The following is a 25,357-nucleotide window of genomic DNA, read 5'->3' on the forward strand; positions in this document are numbered from 1 at the left end:
CTGGGTAAAAGGTTGTGGTTGTGGCCCCCTTCGGCACCCTCATTTTAAGCACTGATGTTCTGTTTGCACATGCAGCTTGAGCTCCGAGTGCTACAGGCAAACACAGTAACTCCGAGCTTGTGCGCTCAGCTCTCCTGTTAATATCATCTTAATACTTTGATAACCCTGTTATAAACCCCCCCCGGCTGGGGTAAGAATCCCACGTGTTAAACATCACCCGAACAACAGCAGTGACCCCAGAAACCATGCGACGCAGGGATCAAGGCAGGGAAGGAGGAGAAGAGAGGAAGGGAAAGAGGCGCTGCTGTGCCTTGGTGTATAAGTAAATGCCAAACCCTGCTTTGAGGCACTGAGGGTCCTGCCCCTGCCCACCCCCAGGCACACATCAGCCACAGAACGGGTCAATCTCACCACGCTATCCCAATTCCACCTTTTAACTGCTGCAGGAGACAGGGAAAATCCACACCAGGATCCCAAATCTGTCTAAATGAAGCCAGAAGAGGCATCCAAATGAGACCCCAGACAGCCTCCAGCAAGGCAGAGCACGGCAGACACATCCCTACGGGTGCAGGATCACTAAAAGCAATCTCAATCCCAAATGCAGCCAGGCTCAGGGGAATGCTTGCTCATACAGAGATGGAACAGGCCTGAAGGCAGCAAAGCAGACAGCTGCAGTGGAAGCACCACCACTAAGGGAAGCAGGATGAATCCCGGCCATCCGAAGCCCAGCCCCTCGCAGGCAGCATTCCCTGGATGTGCAAACACACCGGGAGGTCCCTGCAATAGGCAGCAGCAATATTTCAGCGTCCACCCGCGCTGCTCTGCACAGAAGGCAATCAAGGGAAAATTAATAGCAGCAACCTGCTTGATAGCAGTTAATGTGATGTAATGAGAAACAGGCTATGGAGAGAGATCACTGTTTGTACCGAGATTGAATTAGCACAGGATGGCTTGTGTTGGAAGGGAGAATAAAGCTCGGGAGTGTTCAAGGCCAGGTTGGACACGGGCTTGAAGCAAGTGGAAGGGGTCCCTGCCCGTGGCAGGGGTTGGGACTGGAGGAGCTTTAAGGTCCCCTCAACCCCAGCCATGCTGTGAGTCCATCATTAAATCAGTGAGACTCGGGCAACTGACAGACTACAGCAAGGAACTGGAAAGGGAATAAACCCAGCACCCAAAGGTAGTGCCTGTACTGACGGCCACAGGGAGCTTCTCTTGCCCCTTTTAGAGGGGGGGTGCAGGAGAGCCGGGGCTGGAGCTGCAGCCAGACAAATTCAGGCTAAAAATAACCAGCAGCGGGTGAAAACAATGAGGCCGAGCGAGAGTGAGCACATCCTGCGGGGCCTCAGCACCGGCACACGCGTGCCCCAGGGCCGGGGGGTCTGAGCTGGGCTGGGCTCAGGCTGCTGCACTCCATGGCTCTGAACCACACCGCACCCCCGCCTGGCTCTCCGGGCCTTGCCGAACGGCTCCGGCGCGTCTGAAGTGGAACCGACCTCAGATCTGATGGAGCAGGAAGGGGTTAAAGCCACGTCTGGCTCTGAACAAGCCTAAGCCAGGAGAAGGTCTGGTTTTCCCTGGACTTCTGCTCCCAGCTCTGAGCTTCCTGCTCAGGGGAGACCTGAGAGCAGCTCCAGTGCCTAAAGGGGCTGCAGGAAGCCTGGAGAGGGGCTTGGGACAAGGGATGTAGGGACAGGCCAAGGGGAATGGCTTGAACCTGCCCGAGGGGAGACTGAGCTGAGCTCTTAGGCAGAAGCTCTTCCCTGGGAGGGTGCTGAGGTGCTGGCACAGGGTGCCCAGAGAAGCTGTGGCTGCCCCATCCCTGGCAGTGCTCAAGGCCAGGTTGGACACAGGGGCTTGGGACCGGATGAGCTTTAAGCTCCCTCCCAACACAAACCACCCTGGGATCCTGTGATAAAACCACCCCATTTCCAATTCTTATTTAAGAATCATCTTAGGAACCAGAAGCACACAATATCCTCACCCAATGATGCTGATGCACACAATATCCTCACCCAATGATGCTGATGCACACAATATCCTCACAGCACACAATATCCTCACCAAATGATGCTGATGCACGCCCTGAGTGTGCACAGAACCAAAGCACCAGAGCCCAAGGAACCCACGCTGCTGCACTCACACTTCTGCTCCCTGCAAGCGCTTCCCTGCACATCCTGAACCATTGCAGGGAACGGTGACCGGCGCCATCACCTCTCTTCTCCTTAGTTCATGCCCTGTCACAAACCCGAACACCTCCCTTCGGAAGCCTGCCCGAGATGAGCAGCTGCAGGAGCCCACCACGCATCTCCCTCAGCTCCAGTGAGCCCGCGCTGCCGCGGATGCGTGCAGCCACCGCCAGCCTCACCCGCTGCTTCCAGGGAACACGTAAGGAAAACCGGCATGTGCCGAGGATCCTCCTGCACTGCTGCAGCTCTAAGAGCTACAGAGCTAATGGCCAAGCGACCGCAGAGTCAGCACCAGCTTCAAGCTGTGGGAGCAGGGAGCAGCGAGCCCCAGGCAGGGCACGGGGCTGTTACACTGCGAGTTATCCACGGTCAGACCAAGCAAATCCCTCACTGCCCACGTTCATCCACAGGCCTGTGGTTCAGCCTGCGAGCAGCCATCCCCTGCAGGGCCCACGTGCTGCTCTGCAGGGTTTTGAAGCCAGAAGGAACCAAATACACCAGCGGTGGTGACACAAGAGCTACAGAAGCACCTCTTCTGCCGGAGCGGCCCAGCTGCAGCGGGGGCTGTTAGAGAGCAGGGCTCGGGGCTGCTCCCTGCTCTGCCTCTGCTCAGAGAGGAGCAAGCCAGCAGCTGAATCACCAGGGCTGCCACACTTCTGCAGGGCCTCCAAAAATAACTCCGCTGGAAATTCCTTGGAGGCATAAACCTTGCTTCAGCAGGACTGCAGAGATCCAGTTTCCTTAATGGAGCGGACGGGATGTGAACTGGCCTCAGGATTTGGGATCACAAAGGAAGAACCCACAAAGCAACTTCTCAGAGCGGCGTGCACGAGGGCAGCGGGCAGGGAAGGAATCCCCCCAGGCGAGCCGCACAGAGCACCGCGCCGCCGGGATGAAACAATCTGCCCTGCCAGCAACCAGACACCGCGTTCCCGATCGTTCTCCTGATACCACGTTCCAGGACTTGCCCTGTTCTCACCAACCAGCTCCACACACGAAGCCAAACTCCTGCTTAGCAACGGCGCTGCGGCCACTTTCATCCTGCACCTTCCACTGTAACCAAAGCCTTCCAGCAGCTCCAGTCCCCAGCCCTGCTCACACACCATCGCCCTGCAGCACCCAGGGGATGGAGATGCTCACCACCCGCTTTCACCACCCCAGACCAGCACATTATCCCCCGTGGAAGCCTGTGCCTGGATCCGGAGTGGATCCAGGCTGTGGATGGCGGTGGTGGAAGCGTGAAGCCGGCCCGACGCTGACGGCTCTGCTCACTGAGCAGGGTCGTGCCGTGCCGAGTGCTGCGGGTCAGAGAGCGCCCCATGTCCTCACCTGCAGCGCTCGCAGCACACTCACCGGGTCCTGTGTCAGCACACAAGCACCGGCGCTGTGCAGAGAACGGGCAGGGAGCTCGGGACTTGTCTCGACACCAACGGTTAGAGCAGGTTTGAGGGAGCGGGCTCCCAGCTCTGACCTCGGGCCCCGGCACAAGGACACGCAGCAGCACCGGTGCCCACGGCGCTGCCCCCAGTCCCCAGCCCTCCGCCGGGGCTGGCTCTGCTCTGCCGGCAGCGTGCCACTAAAGCCCGGGCCGGGAATTCCACCCAAACCCGGCGGGGCTGGTGCTTCTCCTGCCTTTCTGGGGGGGGATTTTGGGGTGGAGGGCAGGCAACAAGGGGCAGCTGGGTCCTGGCGACCGCTCCTCGAGGCTGGAGGTGGGGAAGGCTCAGCGCAAGGTGCGGGCAGGAGGCTGGAGCGGGCCGGGGCTGCCTGGGCACGTCCTTACCCGAGGGGTAAGGGCCGAGCCCCGATGCACAGCGGGAACGGCCGGAGCCCGGGCGCACAAACAAACGGGGGTTATTTTGGGAGCTCCGACCCTTGCGCCCGGCGCTGCGGGTTTGCAAACCCGGCCTCAGCAACCGGGACACCGGGGAACGCGACCGGGCTTGGAGCAAGCTGCTCCAGTGCAAGGTGTCGGAGCTGGAGGAGCTTTAAGGTCCCTTCATCCCAGCCCATGGAGCGGAGCAGCAGCGCGGCCCAGCCGGGATCCCTCCATGGCACCGGATGATGCAGGACCCCCGGTGCCGCGGGAGAGAAGGAGGGAGGGAGGGAGGGAGGGAGAGGGGGGGCCGAGCCGGGCCTCACCTGCGATGGCGCTCTCGTCCAGGTGGGAGCCGGGGGGCCGCTCCCCGCGGCCCTGCTGCAGGAGGAGGCCGCACAGCACCCACAGGGCCACTCCCGACCGTACATCCATTTCCGCGTCGGCCTCGCCGCTTCCCCCGCCGCTGTCAGCTCCTCCTCGGCATCGGCCCCGCCGCCGGGCCCGGCCGCTCCGCTCCGCACACCCGGGCTGGGCTCCCCGCGGCCGGCAGCAGCTGAAGGACCGCGCGTTATCCCCGGTGCTCCCGCCCGGGCTCCGCCTCCCGCTGCCCCGGCACGGACAGGGACAACGCCGCCGGCCCGGCGAGAGACACCGGATCCGGGCTGCCCCCCCCACCCCGCCGTGGTCTCTCCCGGCACAGCCCCCCCCCGCAGCAGTGGTCCCTCCCGGGACAGCCCTGCTCCCCCCCCGCAGCCGTGGTCTCTCCCGGGACACCCGTGTCCCCGCGCACCCGCAGCTGCGGTCTCTCCCGGGACACCGGGGCCCCCTCCCCGGTAACCGCTCCCGGTCCTCAGAGGCGGCTCCTCACGGGACTCCCCCCGCCACCCCCCCGCAGCGCCGTGGTCTCGTCCAGGCTCCCCCCCCGCCCCGCTGCGCACCGGGCCCTGGCGCCGCCGCCGCGCGCTCGGTGACAGGAGGCGGAGCCAATCGCTGCCGGGAGAGACCCCCGGCGGGGCGGGGCCTCCCCCGGAGCCCGGCCAATCAGAGACGGGCAGCTGGCCACGCCCTCCCCGCTTCCTTCCCCCTCCTCCTCATCCGCCTCCGCCGGGCGCCCCGGTCCCGCCGCCGGGCCGCAGCGGCCCCTGGTGGGCGCAGGGGGAAGCGCAGGTGCGGGCGCGCTGCCGGCGGGGCGAGGGGGCCGAGCAGGGGCGGCTGCGGGGGACGCCTGGATGGGGCGGGAGCCGCTTCCAGCCCCGGCGGAGGCTTCGCAGAGCGCCCCGGGACGGCGGAGGAGCCCGGGTCATCAGCGCAGCCTGACACATCAGGGCGCTCGGCAAGGTCAGAGCACCCCGCTTGGCAGAGCGCCACAGCGCATCGGAGCACCCCAGCACATCAGAGCATCCCAGCACATCAGAGCACCCCAGCACATCAGAGCATCCCAGCACATCAGAGCACCCCAGCACATCAGAGCATCCCAGCACATCAGAGCACCCCAGCACATCAGAGCACCCCAGCACATCAGAGCATCCCAACACATCAGAGCATCCCAGCACATCAGAGCACCCCAGCACATCAGAGCATCCCAGCACATCAGAGCACCCCAGCACATCAGAGCACCCCAGCACATCAGAGCATCCCAACACATCAGAGCACCCCAGCACATCAGAGCATCCCAGCACATCAGAGCACCCCAGCACATCAGAGCACCCCAGCACATCAGAGCATCCCAACACATCAGAGCACCCCAGCACATCAGAGCATCCCAACACATCAGAGCACCCCAGCACATCAGAGCACCCCAGCTCAGGGGAGCACCCCAGCACATCAGAGCATCCCAGCTCAGGGGAGCACCCCAACACATCAGAGCACCCCAACACATCAGAGCACCCCAACACATCAGAGCACCCCAGCTCAGGGGAGCACCCCAGCACATCAGAGCATCCCAGCACATCAGAGCACCCCAGCTCAGGGGAGCACCCCAGCACATCAGAGCACCCCAACACATCAGAGCACCCCAGCACATCAGAGCATCCCAGCACATCAGAGCACCCCAGCTCAGGGGAGCACCCCAGCACATCAGAGCATCCCAGCTCAGGGGAGCACCCCAGCACATCAGAGCATCCCAGCTCAGGGGAGCACCCCAGCACATCAGAGCACCCCAACACATCAGAGCACCCCAGCACATCAGAGCATCCCAACACATCAGAGCACCCCAGCACATCAGAGCATCCCAGCACATCAGAGCATCCCAGCTCAGGGGAGCACCCCAACACATCAGAGCATCCCAGCACATCAGAGCATCCCAGCTCATCAGAGCACCCCAGCTCATCAGAGCACACCAACGCATCAAAACATCACAGCTCATGGGAGCACCCCGGTTTATTAGAGCAGTCAAGCTCAGCCGAGCGTCCTAGCTCATTAGAGCACCCCAAAACATTCTGACCATACAACAAATCACAGCACCCCAAGCTCACCGGAGCTCCCCGAGTCATCGGAGCATTCCAGCTCGTTAGAGCACCCTAGTTCATCAGAGCACCCCGACACATCAGAGCACCCCAGCTCATGGGGGACAGACCGGGTTTGATGACCGGGCCTGGGCTGCCACACTCTGACACCCCCGAGAACTGCAGCACTCTGCCAGGGCCACATGCTCCTGGTGGCATCGCCGCTGGCCACCATTGGCCCGGCGGCATCAGCACCACTGGGGCACAGGAAGGTCAGGGACGGAGGGTTCAGCCCCGGAGCTGACAGCGGAGCTCCCTGCAGGGGCCGGATCCGGCCCCAGAACAGCTCCGTGGCTGCCGGTCCGGAAGCACAACCCCGTCCCGCTCCAGCCCCGCCGACCCGAGAGGTGTCACTGTTGTCCCCAAGCGGGCGCTATCAGCCCCAGGACGCGGGATGGGGGCACTGGTATCCATGGGGACCGCCAGCCATGGAGGGTGCCCGGGCTGGGAACCAGGGCTGGCAACGGAGGGGATGGGGAAGTGCCCGGAGCCACGGGCAGCTGCCAGACTCATTTCCAGCAGAGGGGAGCTGTCCCATGGGTTCCTCTGTGCTGGAGGGGGCACGTCCCGCGTGAGGGCAGGAGGTCCCTGTGGCTCCGGCACACCCGGGATGAGGGTCCCCGAGGAGCCCACCCGCCTCCATCCCGGGGCCACCGCATCTCTCCCATGAGACCCTCCTGCCCTAGTGCAGGGAACGGGACTGTCCTGGGCTGTGGGTGCTGTGGGCGCTGCCCTGGCGGCCGTTGGTGGGACCTGGCCCTTATGGGAACCCCCATCCTGGGGTACCCCGCCCTTACGAGACCCCCCATCTTGGTGTCCTGGCCCTGGTGGGGACCCTCAGAGCACCAGGGTCCCCCTGGCCCGGACCCAGCAGGACAAGACCATGCTCTGGGGGCTGCTCCCCCTGCCCGGTTCTGCTCCCTCCTCTCCCATTCATCGCCCCATCCCCACACAGACCCCCGGGGCAGCGGCTGCCACTTCCCCGCCTGCTGTTCCGCTGTGCCCGACGGCCGGGTGCCCCCCGCTTCCCCCTCCTTCTCCCGGTACAGCACCGCCACCGCTGCAGCGCGGTGCCCCCGTCCCCATCCCCGGCCTGGCCCCGTCCCTGGCCCCGTCTCCATCCCTGACCCCCGCAGGAGCAGCCGTGGGGCGGGGGCTCCTCTCCCTGCGGCTCGGGGGTCCCGGGGCGGGCACAGCGGCGGCACCGGGACCCCCCCCCCCTCCGGGGAGAGGGGCGATGCCCGGGAGCTCCCCGCGGGAAGGGCCCGGCCCCGGCCCCGGCGGAGGAAGGAAGCGGCGGCGGGCGGGGGCCGGGGGGAAGTTTCTCCGCGGGACCGCCCGGGGCGGCGGGAGGCGGCCGCTGACTTCCTCCTGCTCCTCCTCCTCCTCCTCCTGCTGCCGCCGCCGCCGCTCCGGCCCCGCGCCCGCCGCGCGCCATGCCCCGGGGTGAGTGCGGGACCGCGACCGGGAGCGGGCAGGGATGGGGCGGCCGGGGCCGGGGGGGCCAGGTCGGGGCGCGGCAAGAGCCGCCCGTCGGGGCCGGGGAGGGGGCATCGGGACCGGAGCCCGCACGGCGCAGGGCGGGGGGTACCGGGGGTCCCGGGGTGCCGGCAGCGGGGACAGAACCGGTCCGGGCCGATCCCTTCCGCGGGGCTGCCGCATCCATGGCTCTGCACCCACTGCAACTGCAGCCACCGCGCTGAGCCCGCACACGCCGCCCCGGGAGCTGCCCCCCCGCCGTGCAGCGGTCACTGCCCGCACTGCACGAGCTGCCCCTTCCCATCCCGCGCACTGCATGGACGGAAGAGCAGGGGCTGCACGGGCTGCACTGCACGCCAGAGGGCGCTGCACGGCACCCACTGCTCCCGCTGCGCTGTGCCCCAGCACTGCACCCGCTGCACTGCACCCGCTGCGCTGTGCCCCAGCACTGCACTCACTGCACTGCACCCCCTGCACCCGCTGCACTGCTCCTCCTGCACTGCACCCGTTGCACTGCTCCCCGCAGCACCTGCACTGCTCCCCCTGCACTCTACCCCCCTGAACTGCACCCATTGGCCCTGCTGCACTGCCCACTGCACCCTTTACCCACCCGGCACCCACTGCAACACCCAGTGCAGGCATTGCAGGTTCTGCACTTCAGCTGCACCCACTGAGAGGTACAATCCTACGCACTGCACACACTGCATGCACCGCACCCCCCGGTCATGGCCTCACGCTGCACACAGCTTACAACACACCAGTTACAACACACGGGGCACGTCCCGCAATGCTCATTGCAACACTGCACGCACTGCACCACGCACGTCACTCGCACACGCTGTCACATGCTGCCACATACGTGCTGTGGCACGTGTTCAGCAGCCACCACGCTGCAGTGCTCACACGCTGCAGTGCTCACAGCACCGTGTCCATCACACACCGCAGTGCACTGGGGGTGTCTCTGTCCCATGTGGCTGTGGTGGGTCTGGTTGTGCTGCCGAGCGGGGCCACCCCTGGGTCCCCAGGTGCCAGGGGAGATGATCCATGGTGGGTGCATGGGCCTGGTCCCACTGGGCTCACTGCTCAGTGGAGCTGAAGCACCAGGGGTGGCACAGGGGGATGTCACGCAGCAGGGGGGCTCGTGCTGGGATCACAGGTGCAGGTAAATGGGAGCATCCAGTGGGGTATTTCTGGTGATGCTGGAGGTGCCTGAGCCCAGCACATCTCGAGGTGCTGGCCCATGGGGGTAGGTCTGGTGTGTGCCCTATGTGGGGCTTTGGCTTGACCGTAGCATTGAGAGGTGGCAAACTGGCCCCATGCTGGTGTGCTCTGCCCTGGGTCTTGTCTGTGCCTCTGCTGGTGGTGTGAGCAGTGACAGGCTCACTTGCTGTGGAGTGAGGCCTGGCCCCATCCATTCACCCACCCATCCGTCCACCCTTCCATCCATCCATCCACCCATCCTTCCCTCCAGTCAGCCAGCCATCTTCCATCCATCCACCCATCCTTCCCTCCAGCCAACCAGCCATCTTCCATCCACCCATCCATCCAGCCATCTTCCATCCACCCATCCATCCAGCCATCTTCCATCCATCCACCCATCCACCCATCCTTCCCTCCAGCCAGCCAGCCATCTTCCATCCATCCATCCATCCAGCCATCTTCCATCCATCCACCCATCCTTCCCTCCAGCCAACCAGCCATCTTCCATCCACCCATCCATCCAGCCATCTTCCATCCATCCATCTATCCATCCACCCATCCTTCCCTCCAGCCAGCCAGCCATCTTCCATCCACCCATCCATCCATCCATCTTCCATCCATCCATCCATCTTCCATCCATCCATCCATCCACCCATCCTTCCCTCCAGCCAGCCAGCCATCTTCCATCCACCCATCCATCCAGCCATCTTCCATCCATCCATCATCCCTCTGTCCATCTCTCCACCCACACATCCACCCACCCTCCGTCCACCCCATTCCCTGTGCTGGCCTGGGGGCTCTGGTCCTGGCTCAGGGGCTGCTCCTGGAGCCAGCTCCAGCCCCTGCTGCTGTGTTGTGCACCGTGGCCGTGCTGAGGGGCAGAGCCGGACCCTCAGAGGAGCTCCCAGCCCTGGATGGGGGAAATCAAATGAGGAAATTGCTCCGGATGGGGCTGAGCTGGGACACGAGGAAAAGCAGCCCCTGGAGGCTGTGAATGCTCCATCCCTGGCAGTGCTCAAGGCCAGGGTGGACAGAGCCTTGGGTGCCATGGTTTAGTGTGGGGTGTCCCTGCCCATGGCAGGGGGCTGGGACTGGATGATCTTGAGGTCCTTTCCAACCCGAGGCATTCCATGACTCTGTGACTCAGTGGGAAGGTTACAGCTGCTGGGCCTGGGGGCTGAGCCGGGGGTACCGGTGTCACTGGTGCAGCGCGGAGCAGGGACCCCATCTCAGCACCGGGCAGAGCCCCCCACCCGCTCCCACCGGGCGCTGGTGCCGGCTCCCACCGATGCTGCTGCTGCTGCTGCCGCGCTCGGCCCCGGGCAGCCCTGCTCAGTATTGATGGAGCTGAGGGGACTCCTCTGCCTGCACCGGGGCTGCACCGGGGCTGCTCCCACTGAGCGAGATGGAGCCGGCTGCACAGCACGGGTTGGGCTGGGCAGGGCTCTCTGTCCATGGGGACACCGTGTGTCTGTCCATGGGGACACCGTGTGTCTGTCCATGGGGACACCGTGTGTCTGTCCATGGGGACACCGTGTGTCTGTCCATGGGGACACCCCATGTGTCTGTCCATGGGGCACACCGTGTGTCTGTCCATGGGGCACACTGTGTGTCTGTCCATGGGCACACCCCATGTGTCTGTCCATGGGCACACCCCATGTGTCTGTCCATGGGGCACACCGTGTGTCTGTCCATGGGGCACACTGTGTGTCTGTCCATGGGGACACCCCATGTGTCTGTCCATGGGGCACACCGTGTGTCTGTCCATGGGCACACTGTGTGTCTGTCCATGGGCACACCCCATGTGTCTGTCCATGGGGACACCCCATGTGTCTGTCCATGGGTACCCCGTGTGTCTGTCCATGGGGACACCGTGTGTCTGTCCATGGGGACACCCCATGTGTCTGTCCATGGACACCCCATGTGTCTGTCCATGGGGCACACTGTCTGTCCTGGTCAGGTCTGTCTGTCCATGAGGGACACACTGTCCATCCTTTGGAGGTCCATCTCTATGGGATGGACCCGCTGCCTGGCCTGTGAGCACGGGCTGCAACGTGCAGCACCACAGAGGGTGCAGGCTGTGGGGTGCAGGCTGCCAGGTGCAGTGTGGAGGGTTCAGGGCGCAGCGTGGGCTGTGCTGTGTGATGTGGGGACCCTTGTGCACAGAGCGGGGCGCAGGCTCCCAGAGCACAGCCCACGGGCCCGGTTCGCTTTGCTGGGGCCAGGATTGGGGTCCCTGGGGCCGGTGATGGGCGGGAGCTCGGGGACCGGCTGCTGCGTGTCCCCCCCCCCTCCCCAGCGGAAACCCCCGGCGGGGGATGCCCTGGGCGCGTTTTGCTTCCCCTTTCGTGCTGCAGGAGGATGAAGCCGTTTTCCCGTCCCCGGGCTGGCGATGGGTGATGGCTGGGGGGGGTCAGCGTGCGCCACCCGCCTCCGCCCCGCACCCAAATCCCACCCCAGCACCCAGCGCTCCCAGGCTCTGTGCAGCCCCCCCCGCGCTCTGGCTCTTCCTCCTCCTGCCCCCCGGGGCTGTGCCCCACACAGGATGTGCCCCGGCCCCCACGAGGCACAGAAGGGGTTAAAGGCGCTGCCGGAGAACAGAGCGGGCCTTGTGCGGGCGCTGGCAGCGCAGGGCCGGGCTCCGCTCACCCCGGGCCCGCAGCGCCCCGGGCCAGCGCCGCCCATCCGGTGGCCACGGGCTGCAGCCCCGCGTCAGGATGTGGGGACCGGGGTGGTGCCGCCGCCCGGGCTGGGGGGGTCCTGGTCCCCAATGGGCTCAGCTCCCACCTCCCCTCCTGAGGTCTTCATGGAATGGTTCGGGCTGGGGGGACCCTAAAGCTGCCCCGGGCAGGGACCCCTTCCATAGAGCAGCTTGCTCCAAGCCCCTGTGTCCAACCTGGCCTTGAGCACTGCCAGGGATGGGGCAGCCACAGCTTCTCTGGGCACCCTGTGCCAGCGCCTCAGCACCCTCACAGGGAAGAGCTTCTGCCTTATGCCCAACCTGAACTTCCCGTTTCAGTTTGAACCCATCACCCCTCGTCCTGTCACTGCAGTCCCTGATGAAGAGTCCCTCCCCAGCATCCTTGTAGCCCCCTTCACACACTGGAAGCTGCTCTGAGGTCTCCACGCAGCTTCTCTTCTCCAGCCTGAACAGCCCCAATGTTCTCAGCCTGTCCCCATACAGGAGCTGCCCCAGCCCATGAGCATCCTCGTGGTCATGGAGGTCCCCTGCCCACTGCCTCCTCCTCGGCTCCCGCCCCGCAGCATCAATGCTGTCATGGGCACGAGCGTTTCCATGTGCCCCATCCTCTTCCTCACCTGCTGACTCAGCACGGGCCTTTCCTGGGATGCAGGGTGCTGACTGGTCCCAGCTCATCCCGGGGCATTGAGCTCAATGTGTTCCATGGTGGGACTGTGGTGGGGCCACGGTGGGTGCTCAGGGGTCACCCAAGGGATGGGGAGCTGCAGGGGGGTGTCACCACTTCATCCCCATCCCCACATCCCCCTGGAGACAGCTCCTGCCCTTCTCTTCTGCTGCCAACACTGGCCTCAGGCTCCCGCAGCTCCTCCCACCCGTGTCCTTTCCCCAGGGATGCACAAACAGAGACAGGCTCTGGATGCATCTCCCCGGCCATGGGGTGTCCCCGGGACCCCCTGACCTGAGTCTGGGGCTGCCGCGGGACCCCCTGGCTCCCACCTCAGCCCTGATCCCACTCACTCTGCTTCTGCTCCCACTGTCCTGCTCCCCTGATCCTGCTCCCCGATCCTGATCCTGCTCCCCTGATCCTGATCCTGCTCCCCTGATCCTGATCCTGCTCCCCGATCCTGATCCTGCTCCCCGATCCTGATCCTGCTCCCCGATCCTGATCCTGATCCTGCTCCCCTGATCCTGATCCTGCTCCCCGATCCTGATCCTGCTCCCCTGATCCTGATCCTGCTCCCCTGATCCTGATCCTGCTCCCCTGATCCTGATCCTGCTCCCCGATCCTGATCCTGCTCCCTCAGTTCCTGCTCCTATCGCCCTGATCCAGTTCCTTCTCCCACTGACCCACTCTCATCCACTCTGCTTCTTCTGCCTTTGATTCTGCTCCCACTGCCATGATCCTGGTCCTTTTCCCACCACTCTCCTCCTGCTCCTGTTTCTGCTGCCCCTGATCCTGCTCCCATCCCCTGATCCAGCTCCTTCTCCCGCTGTCCCGTTCCCTTTGCTCCTTCTCCCAGTGCCCTGCTCCTGCTCCAGCTCCACCCGCGCTGCTCCCGCTCTCCCGTCCTCATCCTGTCCCCATCCCCTGCTTCTGTCCCTGCGCTCCTGCTCCCACCCCTCCGCCCCGAGCCCCCAGACCCGGGGGGGTCCCGCTTCTGCCCGCGGGTGCCGCCGGAGCGAGGGAGCGCTCGGGGCTGGGTTCGCCCCCGGGGCGGGCGGAGGCCGGTGCCGGAGCGTGACCCCCCCCGGGCCCGGTGCGGGGCGGCCGCGGCTTCCTGCTGCGGGGGGGGGGGGGGGGAAGCTGCTGCTGCCCCGGTCCCCCGCGATGGGAGCGCTGCGGCAATGGGGACCCCGCGATGGGAGCGCTGCGGCACTGGGGACCCCGCGATGGGAGCGCTGCGGCAATGGGGACCCCGCGATGGGAGCGCTGCGGCAATGGGGACCCCGTGATGGGAGCGCTGCGGCAATGGGGACCCCGCGATGGGAGCGCTGCGGCATTGGGGATCCCGGACCCCGGCGCTGGGGCGGCTCCGGCAGCGCTGGGACCCCCCGCTGGTCCCGGGCAGGGGCCGGGGTCACGGCGCAGCGGGCCCCGCGGCGGCAGGAAGCGGTGTCAGGGCGGGAAGAGGAAGAGAGGAGGAAGAAGCCGCTTCCCCATCGGGGGCAGGGGCCGGGGCCCGGCTCCTTCCCCTTCCCCTTCCCCTGCCCGAGCACCGCGTCCCGGGGCTCTGGGGACCCCAGCGCCGGGCTCCGGCTCCAGGCAGCATCCCCGGCACCCCCGCTCGCTCCCGTCCTGCAGCACAGGAGCCGCTGCCCGCCGCGCTCGGGCTCCAGTGCGGTAAATCCCGGCGGGCAGGGGTCGGATCCCGGTGGGGACAGGGGCTGCACCATCCCCGCCCGGCCCCGTGCGGGGACGCGCACCTCGGCCCGGCTCCAGCCTGCAGCAGGAAGGGGAGCAGGATGCGGCCTCTGATGGCAATTGCAGAGGGAACTGAGGAAGGGAAGCAGGGAAACGCTCCGGGGCCCGGGATAAACACAGCTGCTGGAGCGGATGTCACCCAGCTCCAGCCTGGCCACAGCACCCGGGGCCCAAACCTGCCCGCGGCAGCTGCCCCTGTGCCCTCCGTCCTGTCCCTTCCATGTGCTGGGCTGGAGGCACAGAACCACCCCGTGTGCTGGCTGCACCCCACGGCGTGAGCAGCAGCTCAGGGAGGGGATCCTGACCCTCTGCTGCGGGAAGGGGAGACCTGAGAGCAGCTCCAGTGCCTGAAGCAGCTGCAGGAAAGCTGGAGAGGGGCTTGGGACAAGGGATGTAGGGCCAGGCCAAGGGGAATGGCTTGAACCTGCCCGAGGGGAGACTGAGCTGAGCTCTTAGGCAGAAGCTCTTCCCTGGGAGGGTGCTGAGGCGCTGGCACAGGGTGCCCAGAGAAGCTGTGGCTGCCCCATCCCTGGCAGTGCTCAAGGCCAGGTTGGACACAGGGGCTTGGAGCAAGCTGCTCTATGGAAGGGGTCCCTGCCCGGGGCAGGGGTTGGGGCTGGATGGGCTTTAAGGTCCCTTCAGCCCAAACCATTCCTTGATTCTATGTCACACGATGCTGGACGTGGCACAGGGCTCTACAGCATCCTGGCCAGCAGCCATGGTGACACAAGTTTGGCCTGGGCTGGGGATGCGGTTCCTCACTGGGGGGTGTTTGGGCTCCGCGCATTGCAGGACCTGTGGGATGGAGGGACCTGTCCCTCTGCACCCCAGATGGGGGAGTGGGTGTCCGGGCAGAGGGGCTCTGGTGCTCTCAGCCCTGGCCTGTTCCCTGCCCTGACCCTCTCCTCTCCCTGCAGGCTGCTGAGGGCACACGGAGCCTCCGGGATGCAGAGCATCAAGTGCGTGGTGGTGGGCGATGGGGCGGTGGGCAAGACCTGCCTGCTCATCTGCTACACCACCAACGCCTTCCCCAAGGAGTACATCCCCACCGTGTTCGACAACTACAGCGCACAGAACACGGTGGACGGCAGGACTATTAACTTAAACCTCTGGGACACGGCCGGCCAGGAGGAGTACGACCGCCTGCGGACGCTTTCCTACCCCCAGACCAACGTCTTCATCATCTGCTTCTCCATCGCCAGCCCGCCCTCCTACGAGAACGTGAAGCACAAGTGGTACCCGGAGGTGTGCCACCACTGCCCCAGCGTGCCCGTCCTGCTCGTCGGCACCAAGAAGGATCTGAGAAACAACCCCGAGACCATGAAGCGGCTCAAGGAGCAGAACCAGGCGCCCATCACCACCCAGCAGGGCATCAGCCTCTCCAAGCAGATCCGCGCCGTCAAGTACCTCGAGTGCTCGGCGCTCAACCAGGAGGGCATCAAGGATGTGTTCACCGAGGCGGTGAGGGCCGTGCTCAACCCCGCCCCGGCCAAGCCCAAGAAGCCCTGCGTCCTCTTGTGACTGCGAGACCCTGCCCGCCCCGTGCCCCCCCGAGCTGCGCTGACCCCCCCGGCCCGGGGCACCGGGGCCTCCAGCCCGAACCCACCAGCTTTAATAATACAGACCTCGTTTGCACTAACTGGCTCCTGCCCCGGGGGCACCGGGGACCCCCAAGCACCCCCGGCGCCCCCAGCCCCGGCCCTGGCTCTCAGCGTCCGCTTTTGGGTGACATCTCTCTGGTCCTGGCATGGAGAAGGGGATGCTCAGGGGGGCTGAACCCCTGAACCCCCCTCCTGCCCTGAGCACCCATGGGAGCTGCCACCCCAGCCCCAGCACCCATGGGACCTGCCACCCCATCCCGAGCACCCATGGGACCTGCCACCCCATGGGACCTGCCACCCCATCCTGAGCACCCATGGGACCTGCCACCCCATCCCGAGCACCCATGGGGACCTGCCACCCCATCCCGAGCACCCATGGGGACCTGCCAACCCATCCTGAGCACCCATGGGACCTGCCACCCCATCCTGAGCACCCATGGGACCTGCCACCCCATGGGACCTGCCACCCCATCCCGAGCACCCATGGGACCTGCCACCCCATCCCGAGCACCCATGGGACCTGCCACCCCATCCTGAGCACCCATGGGACCTGCCACCCCATCCCAAGCACCCATGGGGACCTGCCACCCCATCCCGAGCACCCATGGGGACCTGCCAACCCATCCTGAGCACCCATGGGACCTGCCACCCCATCCCAAGCACCCATGGGACCTGCCACCCCATCCCCAGCACCCATGGGGACCTGCCACCCCATCCCGAGCACCCATGGGACCTGCCACCCCATGGGACCTGCCACCCCATCCCCAGCACCCATGGGACCTGCCACCCCATGGGACCTGCCACCCCATCCCGAGCACCCATGGGACCTGCCACCCCATCCCGAGCACCCATGGGGACCTGCCACCCCATCCCGAGCACCCATGGGACCTGCCACCCCATCCCGAGCACCCATGGGACCTGCCACCCCATCCCGAGCACCCATGGGGACCTGCCACCCCATCCTGAGCACCCATGGGACCTGCCACCCCATCCCGAGCACCCATGGGACCTGCCACCCCATCCCGAGCACCCATGGGACCTGCCACCCCATCCCCAGCACCCATGGGACCTGCCACCCCATCCTGAGCACCCATGGGACCTGCCACCCCATGGGACCTGCCACCCCATCCCGAGCACCCATGGGACCTGCCACCCCATCCCGAGCACCCATGGGACCTGCCACCCCATCCCGAGCACCCATGGGACCTGCCACCCCATCCCGAGCACCCATGGGACCTGCCACCCCATCCCCAGCACCCATGGGACCTGCCACCCCATCCCGAGCACCCATGGGACCTGCCACCCCATGGGACCTGCCACCCCATCCTGAGCACCCATGGGACCTGCCACCCCATCCCGAGCACCCATGGGACCTGCCACCCCATCCCCAGCACCCATGGGACCTGCCACCCCATCCCGAGCACCCATGGGACCTGCCACCCCATCCCCAGCACCCATGGGACCTGCCACCCCATCCCGAGCACCCATGGGACCTGCCACCCCATCCCGAGCACCCATGGGACCTGCCACCCCATCCTGAGCACCCATGGGACCTGCCACCCCATGGGACCTGCCACCCCATCCCGAGCACCCATGGGACCTGCCACCCCATCCCCAGCACCCATGGGGACCTGCCACCCCATGGGACCTGCCACCCCATCCCGAGCACCCATGGGACCTGCCACCCCATCCTGAGCACCCATGGGGACCTGCCACCCCATCCCGAGCACCCATGGGACCTGCCACCCCATCCCGAGCACCCATGGGGACCTGCCACCCCATGGGACCTGCCACCCCATCCCGAGCACCCATGGGACCTGCCACCCCATCCCGAGCACCCATGGGGACCTGCCACCCCATCCCGAGCACCCATGGGACCTGCCACCCCATCCCCAGCACCCATGGGACCTGCCACCCCATCCCGAGCACCCATGGGACCTGCCACCCCATCCTGAGCACCCATGGGACCTGCCACCCCATCCCGAGCACCCATGGGGACCTGCCACCCCATCCTGAGCACCCATGGGACCTGCCACCCCATCCCGAGCACCCATGGGACCTGCCACCCCATCCTGAGCACCCATGGGGACCTGCCACCCCATCCCGAGCACCCATGGGACCTGCCACCCCATCCTGAGCACCCATGGGACCTGCCACCCCATCCTGAGCACCCATGGGACCTGCCACCCATGGGACCTGCCGCCCCGTTCCCTGCTCCGGAGGTGCCAGCCCCGGGTTTGGCCCTTGTGGCTGCACTGGGGTCCCCCAGGTGGGTGTTTGGGGTGAGCCGGGCCCGGTGCCGCATCCCTGTGGTCCCCGGTGCTGCCGGGGGAGCGCGTTCCCGCACGGCCGGGGCCGGGGCCGGGGCTCCGGGGCTCCGGGGCTCGCCGCTACCCAGCGCTGCCCGCGTTGCTTCCTGAATAAACCCTGCCCAGGCTCCCGTGTCCTGTGCTGCCCCTCGCGCCCTTTCCATTGCGGGGAGCGCAACGCGTTCTGCTGCTGCTGCCTCCTGCAGGCACAGAGCATGGAACCAACGGGGCTGGGGGTTCCAGGGGCATCCAGGGCAACCATTGCCCCACGGCCACCGCTGCCCCATGGCACTGAGGCCTCCTCTCCATGGGGTGTGAACCCTCGCAGGGCCGGTGCCTGCAGCCCTGCCCTGGGCAGCCTGTTCCAATGCCTGAGCACCCTCTGGGGCAGGAATTGTTCCTCAGCTCCATCTAAACCTGCCCTGGTGCAGCTTGAGGCCGTTTCCTCTTGTCCCATCCCTTGTTCCTTGGGAGCAGAGCCCAGCCCCTCCTGGCTCCATCCTCCTGTCAGGCACTTGTAGGGAGCCATCAGGTCCCCCCTGAGCCTTCTCTTGTCCTGCCCCACTCCAGACCTGCAGGCAGGGGTTGGAGCCCTGTGTCCTGCTGCCCATGGAGCTGGTGTGTGATGGGGGACCTGGGCACTGTGCCTGAGCACTGAGGATGATGATGGCAGCAGCTCGATAGTGACAGCTCTATGGTGACAGCTCTATGGTGACAGCTTTATGGTGACAGCTCTATGGTGACAGCTCTATGGTGAAGCTCTATGGCAGCAGCTCTATGGTGACAGCTTTATGGTGACAGCTCTATGGTGACAGCTTTATGGCAGCAGCTCTATGGTGACAGCTTTATGGTGACAGCTCTATGGTGACAGCTCTATGGCAGCAGCTCTATGGTGACAGCTCTATGGTGACAGCTCCATGGTGACAGCTCTATGGTGACAGCTCTATGGTGACAGCTCTATGGCGACAGCTCTATGGCAGCAGCTCTATGGCAGCAGCTCTATGGTGACAGCTCTATGGCAGCAGCTCTATGGCAGCAGCTCTATGGTGACAGCTCTATGGTGACAGCTCTATGGCAGCAGCTCTATGGTGACAGCTCTATGGCAGCAGCTCTATGGTGACAGCTCTATGGTGACAGCTTTATGGTGACAGCTCTATGGCGACAGCTCTATGGCAGCAGCTCTATGGTGACAGCTCTATGGTGACAGCTCTATGGTGACAGCTCTATGGTGACAGCTTTATGGTGACAGCTCTATGGTGACAGCTCTATGGCAGCAGCTCTATGGTGACAGCTCTATGGCAGCAGCTCTATGGTGACAGCTCTATGGTGACAGCTTTATGGTGACAGCTCTATGGCAGCAGCTCTATGGTGACAGCTCTATGGTGACAGCTTTATGGTGACAGCTCTATGGCGACAGCTCTATGGTGACAGCTCTATGGTGACAGCTTTATGGTGACAGCTCTATGGTGACAGCTCTATGGCAGCAGCTCTATGGTGACAGCTCTATGGCAGCAGCTCTATGGTGACAGCTCTATGGTGACAGCTCTATGGCAGCAGCTCTATGGTGACAGCTCTATGGTGACAGCTCTATGGTGACAGCTCTATGGCAGCAGCTCTATGGTGACAGCTCTATGGCAGCAGCTCTATGGTGACAGCTCTATGGTGACAGCTCTATGGCAGCAGCTCTATGGTGACAGCTCTATGGTGACAGCTCTATGGTGACAGCTCTATGGTGACAGCTTTATGGTGACAGCTCTATGGTGACAGCTCTATGGCAGCAGCTCTATGGCAGCAGCTCTATGGTGACAGCTCTATGGCAGCAGCTCTATGGTGACAGCTCTATGGTGACAGCTCTATGGCAGCAGCTCTATGGTGACAGCTCTATGGTGACAGCTCTATGGTGACAGCTCTATGGCGACAGCTCTATGGTGACAGCTCTATGGTGACAGCTCTATGGTGACAGCTTTATGGCAGCAGCTCTATGGTGACAGCTCTATGGTGACAGCTCTATGGCAGCAGCTCTATGGTGACAGCTCTATGGTGACAGCTCTATGGCAGCAGCTCTATGGCGAAAGCTCTATGGCAGCAGCTCTATGGTGACAGCTCTATGGTGACAGCTCTATGGTGACAGCTTTATGGTGACAGCTCTATGGCAGCAGCTCTATGGTGACAGCTCTATGGCAGCAGCTCTATGGTGACAGCTCTATGGTGACAGCTCTATGGTGACAGCTCTATGGTGACAGCTTTATGGTGACAGCTCTATGGTGACAGCTCTATGGCAGCAGCTCTATGGCAGCAGCTCTATGGTGACAGCTCTATGGCAGCAGCTCTATGGTGACAGCTCTATGGTGACAGCTCTATGGCAGCAGCTCTATGGTGACAGCTCTATGGTGACAGCTCTATGGTGACAGCTCTATGGCAGCAGCTCTATGGCAGCAGCTCTATGGTGACAGCTCTATGGTGACAGCTCTATGGCAGCAGCTCTATGGCAGCAGCTCTATGGTGACAGCTCTATGGTGACAGCTCTATGGTGACAGCTCTATGGCAGCAGCTCTATGGTGACAGCTCTATGGCAGCAGCTCTATGGCAGCAGCTCTATGGCAGCAGCTCTATGGTGACAGCTCTATGGTGACAGCTCTATGGCAGCAGCTCTATGGTGACAGCTCTATGGTGACAGCTCTATGGCAGCAGCTCTATGGTGACAGCTCTGTGGCAGCAGCTCTATGGTGACAGCTCTATGGTGACAGCTCTATGGCGACAGCTCTATGGTCACAGCTCTATGGCAGCAGCTCTATGGCGACAGCTCTATGGTGACAGCTCTATGGCAGCAGCTCTATGGTGACAGCTCTATGGCAGCAGCTCTATGGCAGCAGCTCTATGGTGACAGCTCTATGGTGACAGCTCTATGGTGACAGCTCTATGGCAGCAGCTCTATGGTGACAGCTCTATGGTGACAGCTCTATGGTGACAGCTCTATGGCAGCAGCTCTATGGCAGCAGCTCTATGGTGACAGCTCTATGGTGACAGCTCTATGGCGACAGCTCTATGGTGACAGCTCTATGGTGACAGCTCTATGGTGACAGCTCTATGGCAGCAGCTCTATGGCAGCAGCTCTATGGTGACAGCTCTATGGTGACAGCTCTATGGTGACAGCTCTATGGCAGCAGCTCTATGGTGACAGCTCTATGGCGACAGCTCTATGGTGACAGCTCTATGGCAGCAGCTCTATGGCAGCAGCTCTATGGCGACAGCTCTATGGTGACAGCTCTATGGCAGCAGCTCTATGGTGACAGCTCTGTGGCAGCAGCTCTATGGTGACAGCTCTATGGTGACAGCTCTATGGCGACAGCTCTATGGTCACAGCTCTATGGTGACAGCTCTATGGTGACAGCTCTATGGCGACAGCTCTATGGTGACAGCTCTATGGTGACAGCTCTATGGCAGCAGCTCTATGGCGACAGCTCTATGGTGACAGCTCTATGGCAGCAGCTCTATGGTGACAGCTCTATGGCGACAGCTCTATGGTGAAGCTCTATGGCAGCAGCTCTATGGTGACAGCTCTATGGTGACAGCTCTATGGTGACAGCTCTATGGCAGCAGCTCTATGGTGACAGCTCTATGGCAGCAGCTCTATGGCAGCAGCTCTATGGTGACAGCTCTATGGCGACAGCTCTATGGTGACAGCTCTATGGCAGCAGCTCTATGGTGACAGCTCTATGGCGACAGCTCTATGGTGACAGCTCTATGGCAGCAGCTCTATGGCAGCAGCTCTATGGTGACAGGTCTATGGTGACAGCTCTATGGCAGCAGCTCTATGGTGACAGCTCTATGGTGACAGCTCTATGGCAGCAGCTCTATGGTGACAGCTCTATGGTGACAGCTCTATGGTGACAGCTCTATGGCAGCAGCTCTATGGTGACAGCTCTATGGTGACAGCTCTATGGCAGCAGCTCTATGGTGACAGCTCTATGGTGACAGCTCTATGGTGACAGCTCTATGGCAGCAGCTCTATGGTGACAGCTCTATGGTGACAGCTCTATGGTGACAGCTCTATGGCAGCAGCTCTATGGTGACAGCTCTATGGTGACAGCTCTATGGTGACAGCTCTATGGCAGCAGCTCTATGGCAGCAGCCGTTCAGCCGCGCTCCCGTCCCCTCCAGCCCCGTGGCGCTGGCACGTGCTGGCAGTGTCCGGCCCCGGCAGGGTCCTGGCAGGGTCCCCACTGCCACACACGGGCCCCTTGTCCGGCCCCGGGGCCTTCCTGCAGCAGGGGCCAAGCCCGGTGCCCGCCACAAGCTGGGTCTTTGTTCCCTGTGGGGCTGCGTGGGTGCTGCGGCTGCGGGGCCGGGAGACTCCGGCCATGTCCCATCCCCATCCCATCCCCACCCCATCCCCACCCCATCCCCATGTCCCATCCCCATCCCATCCCCACCCCATCCCCATGTCCCATCCCCATCCCATCCCCACCCCATCCCCATGTCCCATCCCCACCCCATCCCCATGTCCCATCCCCATCCCATCCCCACCCCATCCCCATGTCCCATCCCCACCCCATCCCCATGTCCCATCCCCATCCCATCCCCACCCCATCCCCATGTCCCATCCCCACCCCATCCCCATGTCCCATCCCCACCCCATCCCCATGTCCCGTCCCCATCCCATCCCCACCCCGTCCCCATGTCCCATCCTCATGTCCATGTCCCATCCCCACCCCGTCCCCATGTCCCATCCCCACCCCATCCCCACCCCATCCCCATGTCCCATCCCCACCCCATCCCCACCCCGTCCCCATGTCCCATCCTCATGTCCATGTCCCATCCCCACCCCGTCCCCATGTCCCATCCCCACCCCATCCCCACCCCATCCCCATGTCCCATCCCCATCCCGTCCCCATGTCCCATCCCCACCCCATCCCCACCCCATCCCCATGTCCCATCCCCATCCCATCCCCACCCCATCCCCATGTCCCATCCCCACCCCATCCCCACCCCGTCCCCATGTCCCATCCTCATGTCCATGTCCCATCCCCACCCCGTCCCCATGTCCCATCCCCACCCCATCCCCACCCCATCCCCATGTCCCATCCCCATCCCATCCCCACCCCATCCCCATGTCCCATCCCCACCCCATCCCCACCCCGTCCCCATGTCCCATCCTCATGCCCATGTCCCATCCCCATCCCATCCCCATGTCCCATCCCCACCCCATCCCCATGTCCCATCCCCATCCCATCCCCACCCCGTCCCCATGTCCCATCCTCATGTCCATGTCCCATCCCCATCCCGTCCCCATGTCCCATCCCCATCCCGATCCCACAGCCCTGTCTTTCTGCAGCCCCACAGGGCCCAGTGCAAAGCACGGCCCCCCCTGGACCCCCACCTAGGAGCCCATGACCCGGTGTGACTCCAGCTCCTCCCTGGTGGGCTCCTGGGTCCCGGCTGCACTGAACCCGGCTCCTTCCTTGGGATCCCGCTCCCACCGCAGCAGCAGGATCCGACCTTCATCCATGTTCATCTGGCCTGTGCTATGAGGGTCCCGCGGCTGCAGGTGGGGGCACCAGCACCCAAGGGGCAGGGTCACACCATCAGCTCCCATAGGAAGAGCTGCGAGTCCCACAGCCGGGGGCTGCAGGGGCAGTACAGGACCCTCGGGGTGCCGGGAGTGCCACAGCGGGGACATCCCCTTGCCCAGGGATGTCCCCAGGGATGTCCCCATGCCCACGGATGTCCCCAGGGATGTCCCCAGGGATGTCCCCAGGGATGCCCCCATGCCCAGGGATGCCCCCAGGGACGCCCCCGTGCCAGACCCCATCCCCGGGCAGCAGCAGGGCTGCGGAGCCACCCGGGGGGTTCCGCGGGGGGGTGCCGCGAGGGGCAGCGGGACCAGCCCTGCCTTGGCTGCGCTGCTGCGGGATGAGCTCACGGCTGCTCCTCTCCCAGCCGCAGTGAGGTCAGGGCCCCACAGGAGCCTCCAGCGGGGGGGCAGAGGGACCCCGAGGCCCTGGCAGCTCCCGAGCACCCAGCACCGTGCCCCGCACCCGGCTGCGCCCACCCCATTGCTCCTGCCCCGGGCTCTGCTCCCCTGGCCCCGGCCCCGCAGCAGCCGAGTGCGAGCGGAGCCGCTGCTGGGGATGGACTCGGCCCCTCCAGCGCCGCCACCGCCCGGCTCCAGCCCCGGCCTCACCCAGCGCCCAGGGACACATCCTGCACCCCAGCACCCGCGATCTGCACCCTTCATCCTGCACCCCAGCCCCAGCATCCACGTCCTGCATCCCAATACTCCGGTGGGTTCATGTCCCACACCCCAGCCCCCAGGGTCCACATCCCACATCCACTGATCCACCCCCTGCACCCAGCCCCATCCCTCGTGGTCCACATCCTGCACCCAGCTCCATCCCTCGTGGTCCACATCCTGCACCCAGCTCCATCCCTCGTGGTCCACATCCTGCACCCAGCTCCATCCCTCGTGGTCCACCTCCTGCACCCAGCCCCATCCCTCGTGGTCCACATCCTGCACCCAGCCCCATCCCTCGTGGTCCACATCCTGCACCCAGCCCCATCCCTCGTGGTCCACATCCTGCACCCAGCCCCATCCCTCCTGGTCCACCTCCTGCACCCAGCCCCATCCCTCCTGGTCCACCTCCTGCACCCAGCCCCATCCCTCCTGGTCCACATCCTGCACCCAGCCCCATCCCTCCTGGTCCACCTCCTGCACCCAGCCCCATCCCTCGTGGTCCACATCCTGCACCCAGCCCGGGGTCCTGGTCGGGCTGTGGGCACCACACAAGGTCTGGCAGAGCTCTCAAACTCCTCAGTGCTTTATTTCAGCGGCAGCCCCAGTGCGGGCAGCACCCCCAGGCACGCACCAGGGGTGCATGGACCTGACCCACATGGTGGGACCCACACAGCAAGACACGTGCCAGAGCAGCCCTGGGCACCAAGCACTACACCACAGGGCACCAAGCACAGCACCACAGGGCACCGCAGCCATAGGCACCAAGCACAGCACCACAGGGCACCAGGCACAGCACCACAGGGCACCAGGCACAGCACCACAGGGCACCGCAGCTCTTTCCTGCTGGAGGAGGCTCTGGCCAAGCCCCAGGAGCTCAGGGATGAGCACTGGGACATCCCAA

General features: G+C 64.4%; 4 protein-coding genes across 11 annotated transcripts in view; 2 read left to right on the plus strand and 2 right to left on the minus strand.

The window, feature by feature from the left end:
- STIM1 (stromal interaction molecule 1) overlaps positions 1-4,693 on the minus strand; it is a 63,185-nt gene extending 58,492 nt beyond the window's left edge. For all 8 annotated transcript variants that reach the window (XM_061480075.1, XM_061480077.1, XM_061480076.1 and 5 more), the window contains exon 1: positions 4,329-4,693. In XM_061480075.1, coding sequence (XP_061336059.1) covers positions 4,329-4,437 — 109 coding nt within the window. In that variant the 5' untranslated portion in view covers positions 4,438-4,693. The remainder of the gene's footprint in view (positions 1-4,328) is intronic.
- NUP98 (nucleoporin 98 and 96 precursor) overlaps positions 1-25,357 on the plus strand; it is a 304,506-nt gene that overhangs the window by 221,603 nt on the left and 57,546 nt on the right. The gene's annotated exons all lie outside the window — the stretch shown is intronic.
- Positions 7,732-15,950, plus strand: RHOG (ras homolog family member G). The gene is made up of 2 exons (XM_061480099.1): positions 7,732-7,955; positions 15,229-15,950. Exons 1-2 carry the CDS (start codon positions 7,747-7,749, stop codon positions 15,830-15,832), a joined length of 813 nt encoding a protein of 270 aa, XP_061336083.1. The 5' UTR covers positions 7,732-7,746; the 3' UTR covers positions 15,833-15,950.
- Positions 22,411-25,357, minus strand: part of LOC133283384 (E3 ubiquitin ligase RNF121-like) — a 90,269-nt gene continuing 87,322 nt past the window's right edge. The window contains exon 10 of the mRNA XM_061480091.1: positions 22,411-22,421. The gene's annotated coding sequence lies outside the window, so the exon portion shown is untranslated. The remainder of the gene's footprint in view (positions 22,422-25,357) is intronic.

This window comes from Pezoporus flaviventris, unplaced genomic scaffold (genome assembly GCF_033815535.1).
Source record: "Pezoporus flaviventris isolate CSIRO_AGI_PZ_B2104156 unplaced genomic scaffold, CSIRO_AGI_Pfla_v1 ptg000168l, whole genome shotgun sequence".
Classification (NCBI taxonomy): domain Eukaryota; kingdom Metazoa; phylum Chordata; class Aves; order Psittaciformes; family Psittacidae; genus Pezoporus; species Pezoporus flaviventris.

Excerpts from the sequence above, each read along its gene's own strand:
- RHOG (XM_061480099.1), top strand. The coding sequence starts at position 7,747 with ATGCCCGGGAGCTCCCCGCGGGAAGGGCCCGGCCCCGGCCCCGGCGGA. Across the intron at positions 7,956-15,228 it reads GCCGCGCGCCATGCCCCGGG|GCTGCTGAGGGCACACGGAG; the intron begins GTGAGTGCGGGA and ends CTCTCCCTGCAG.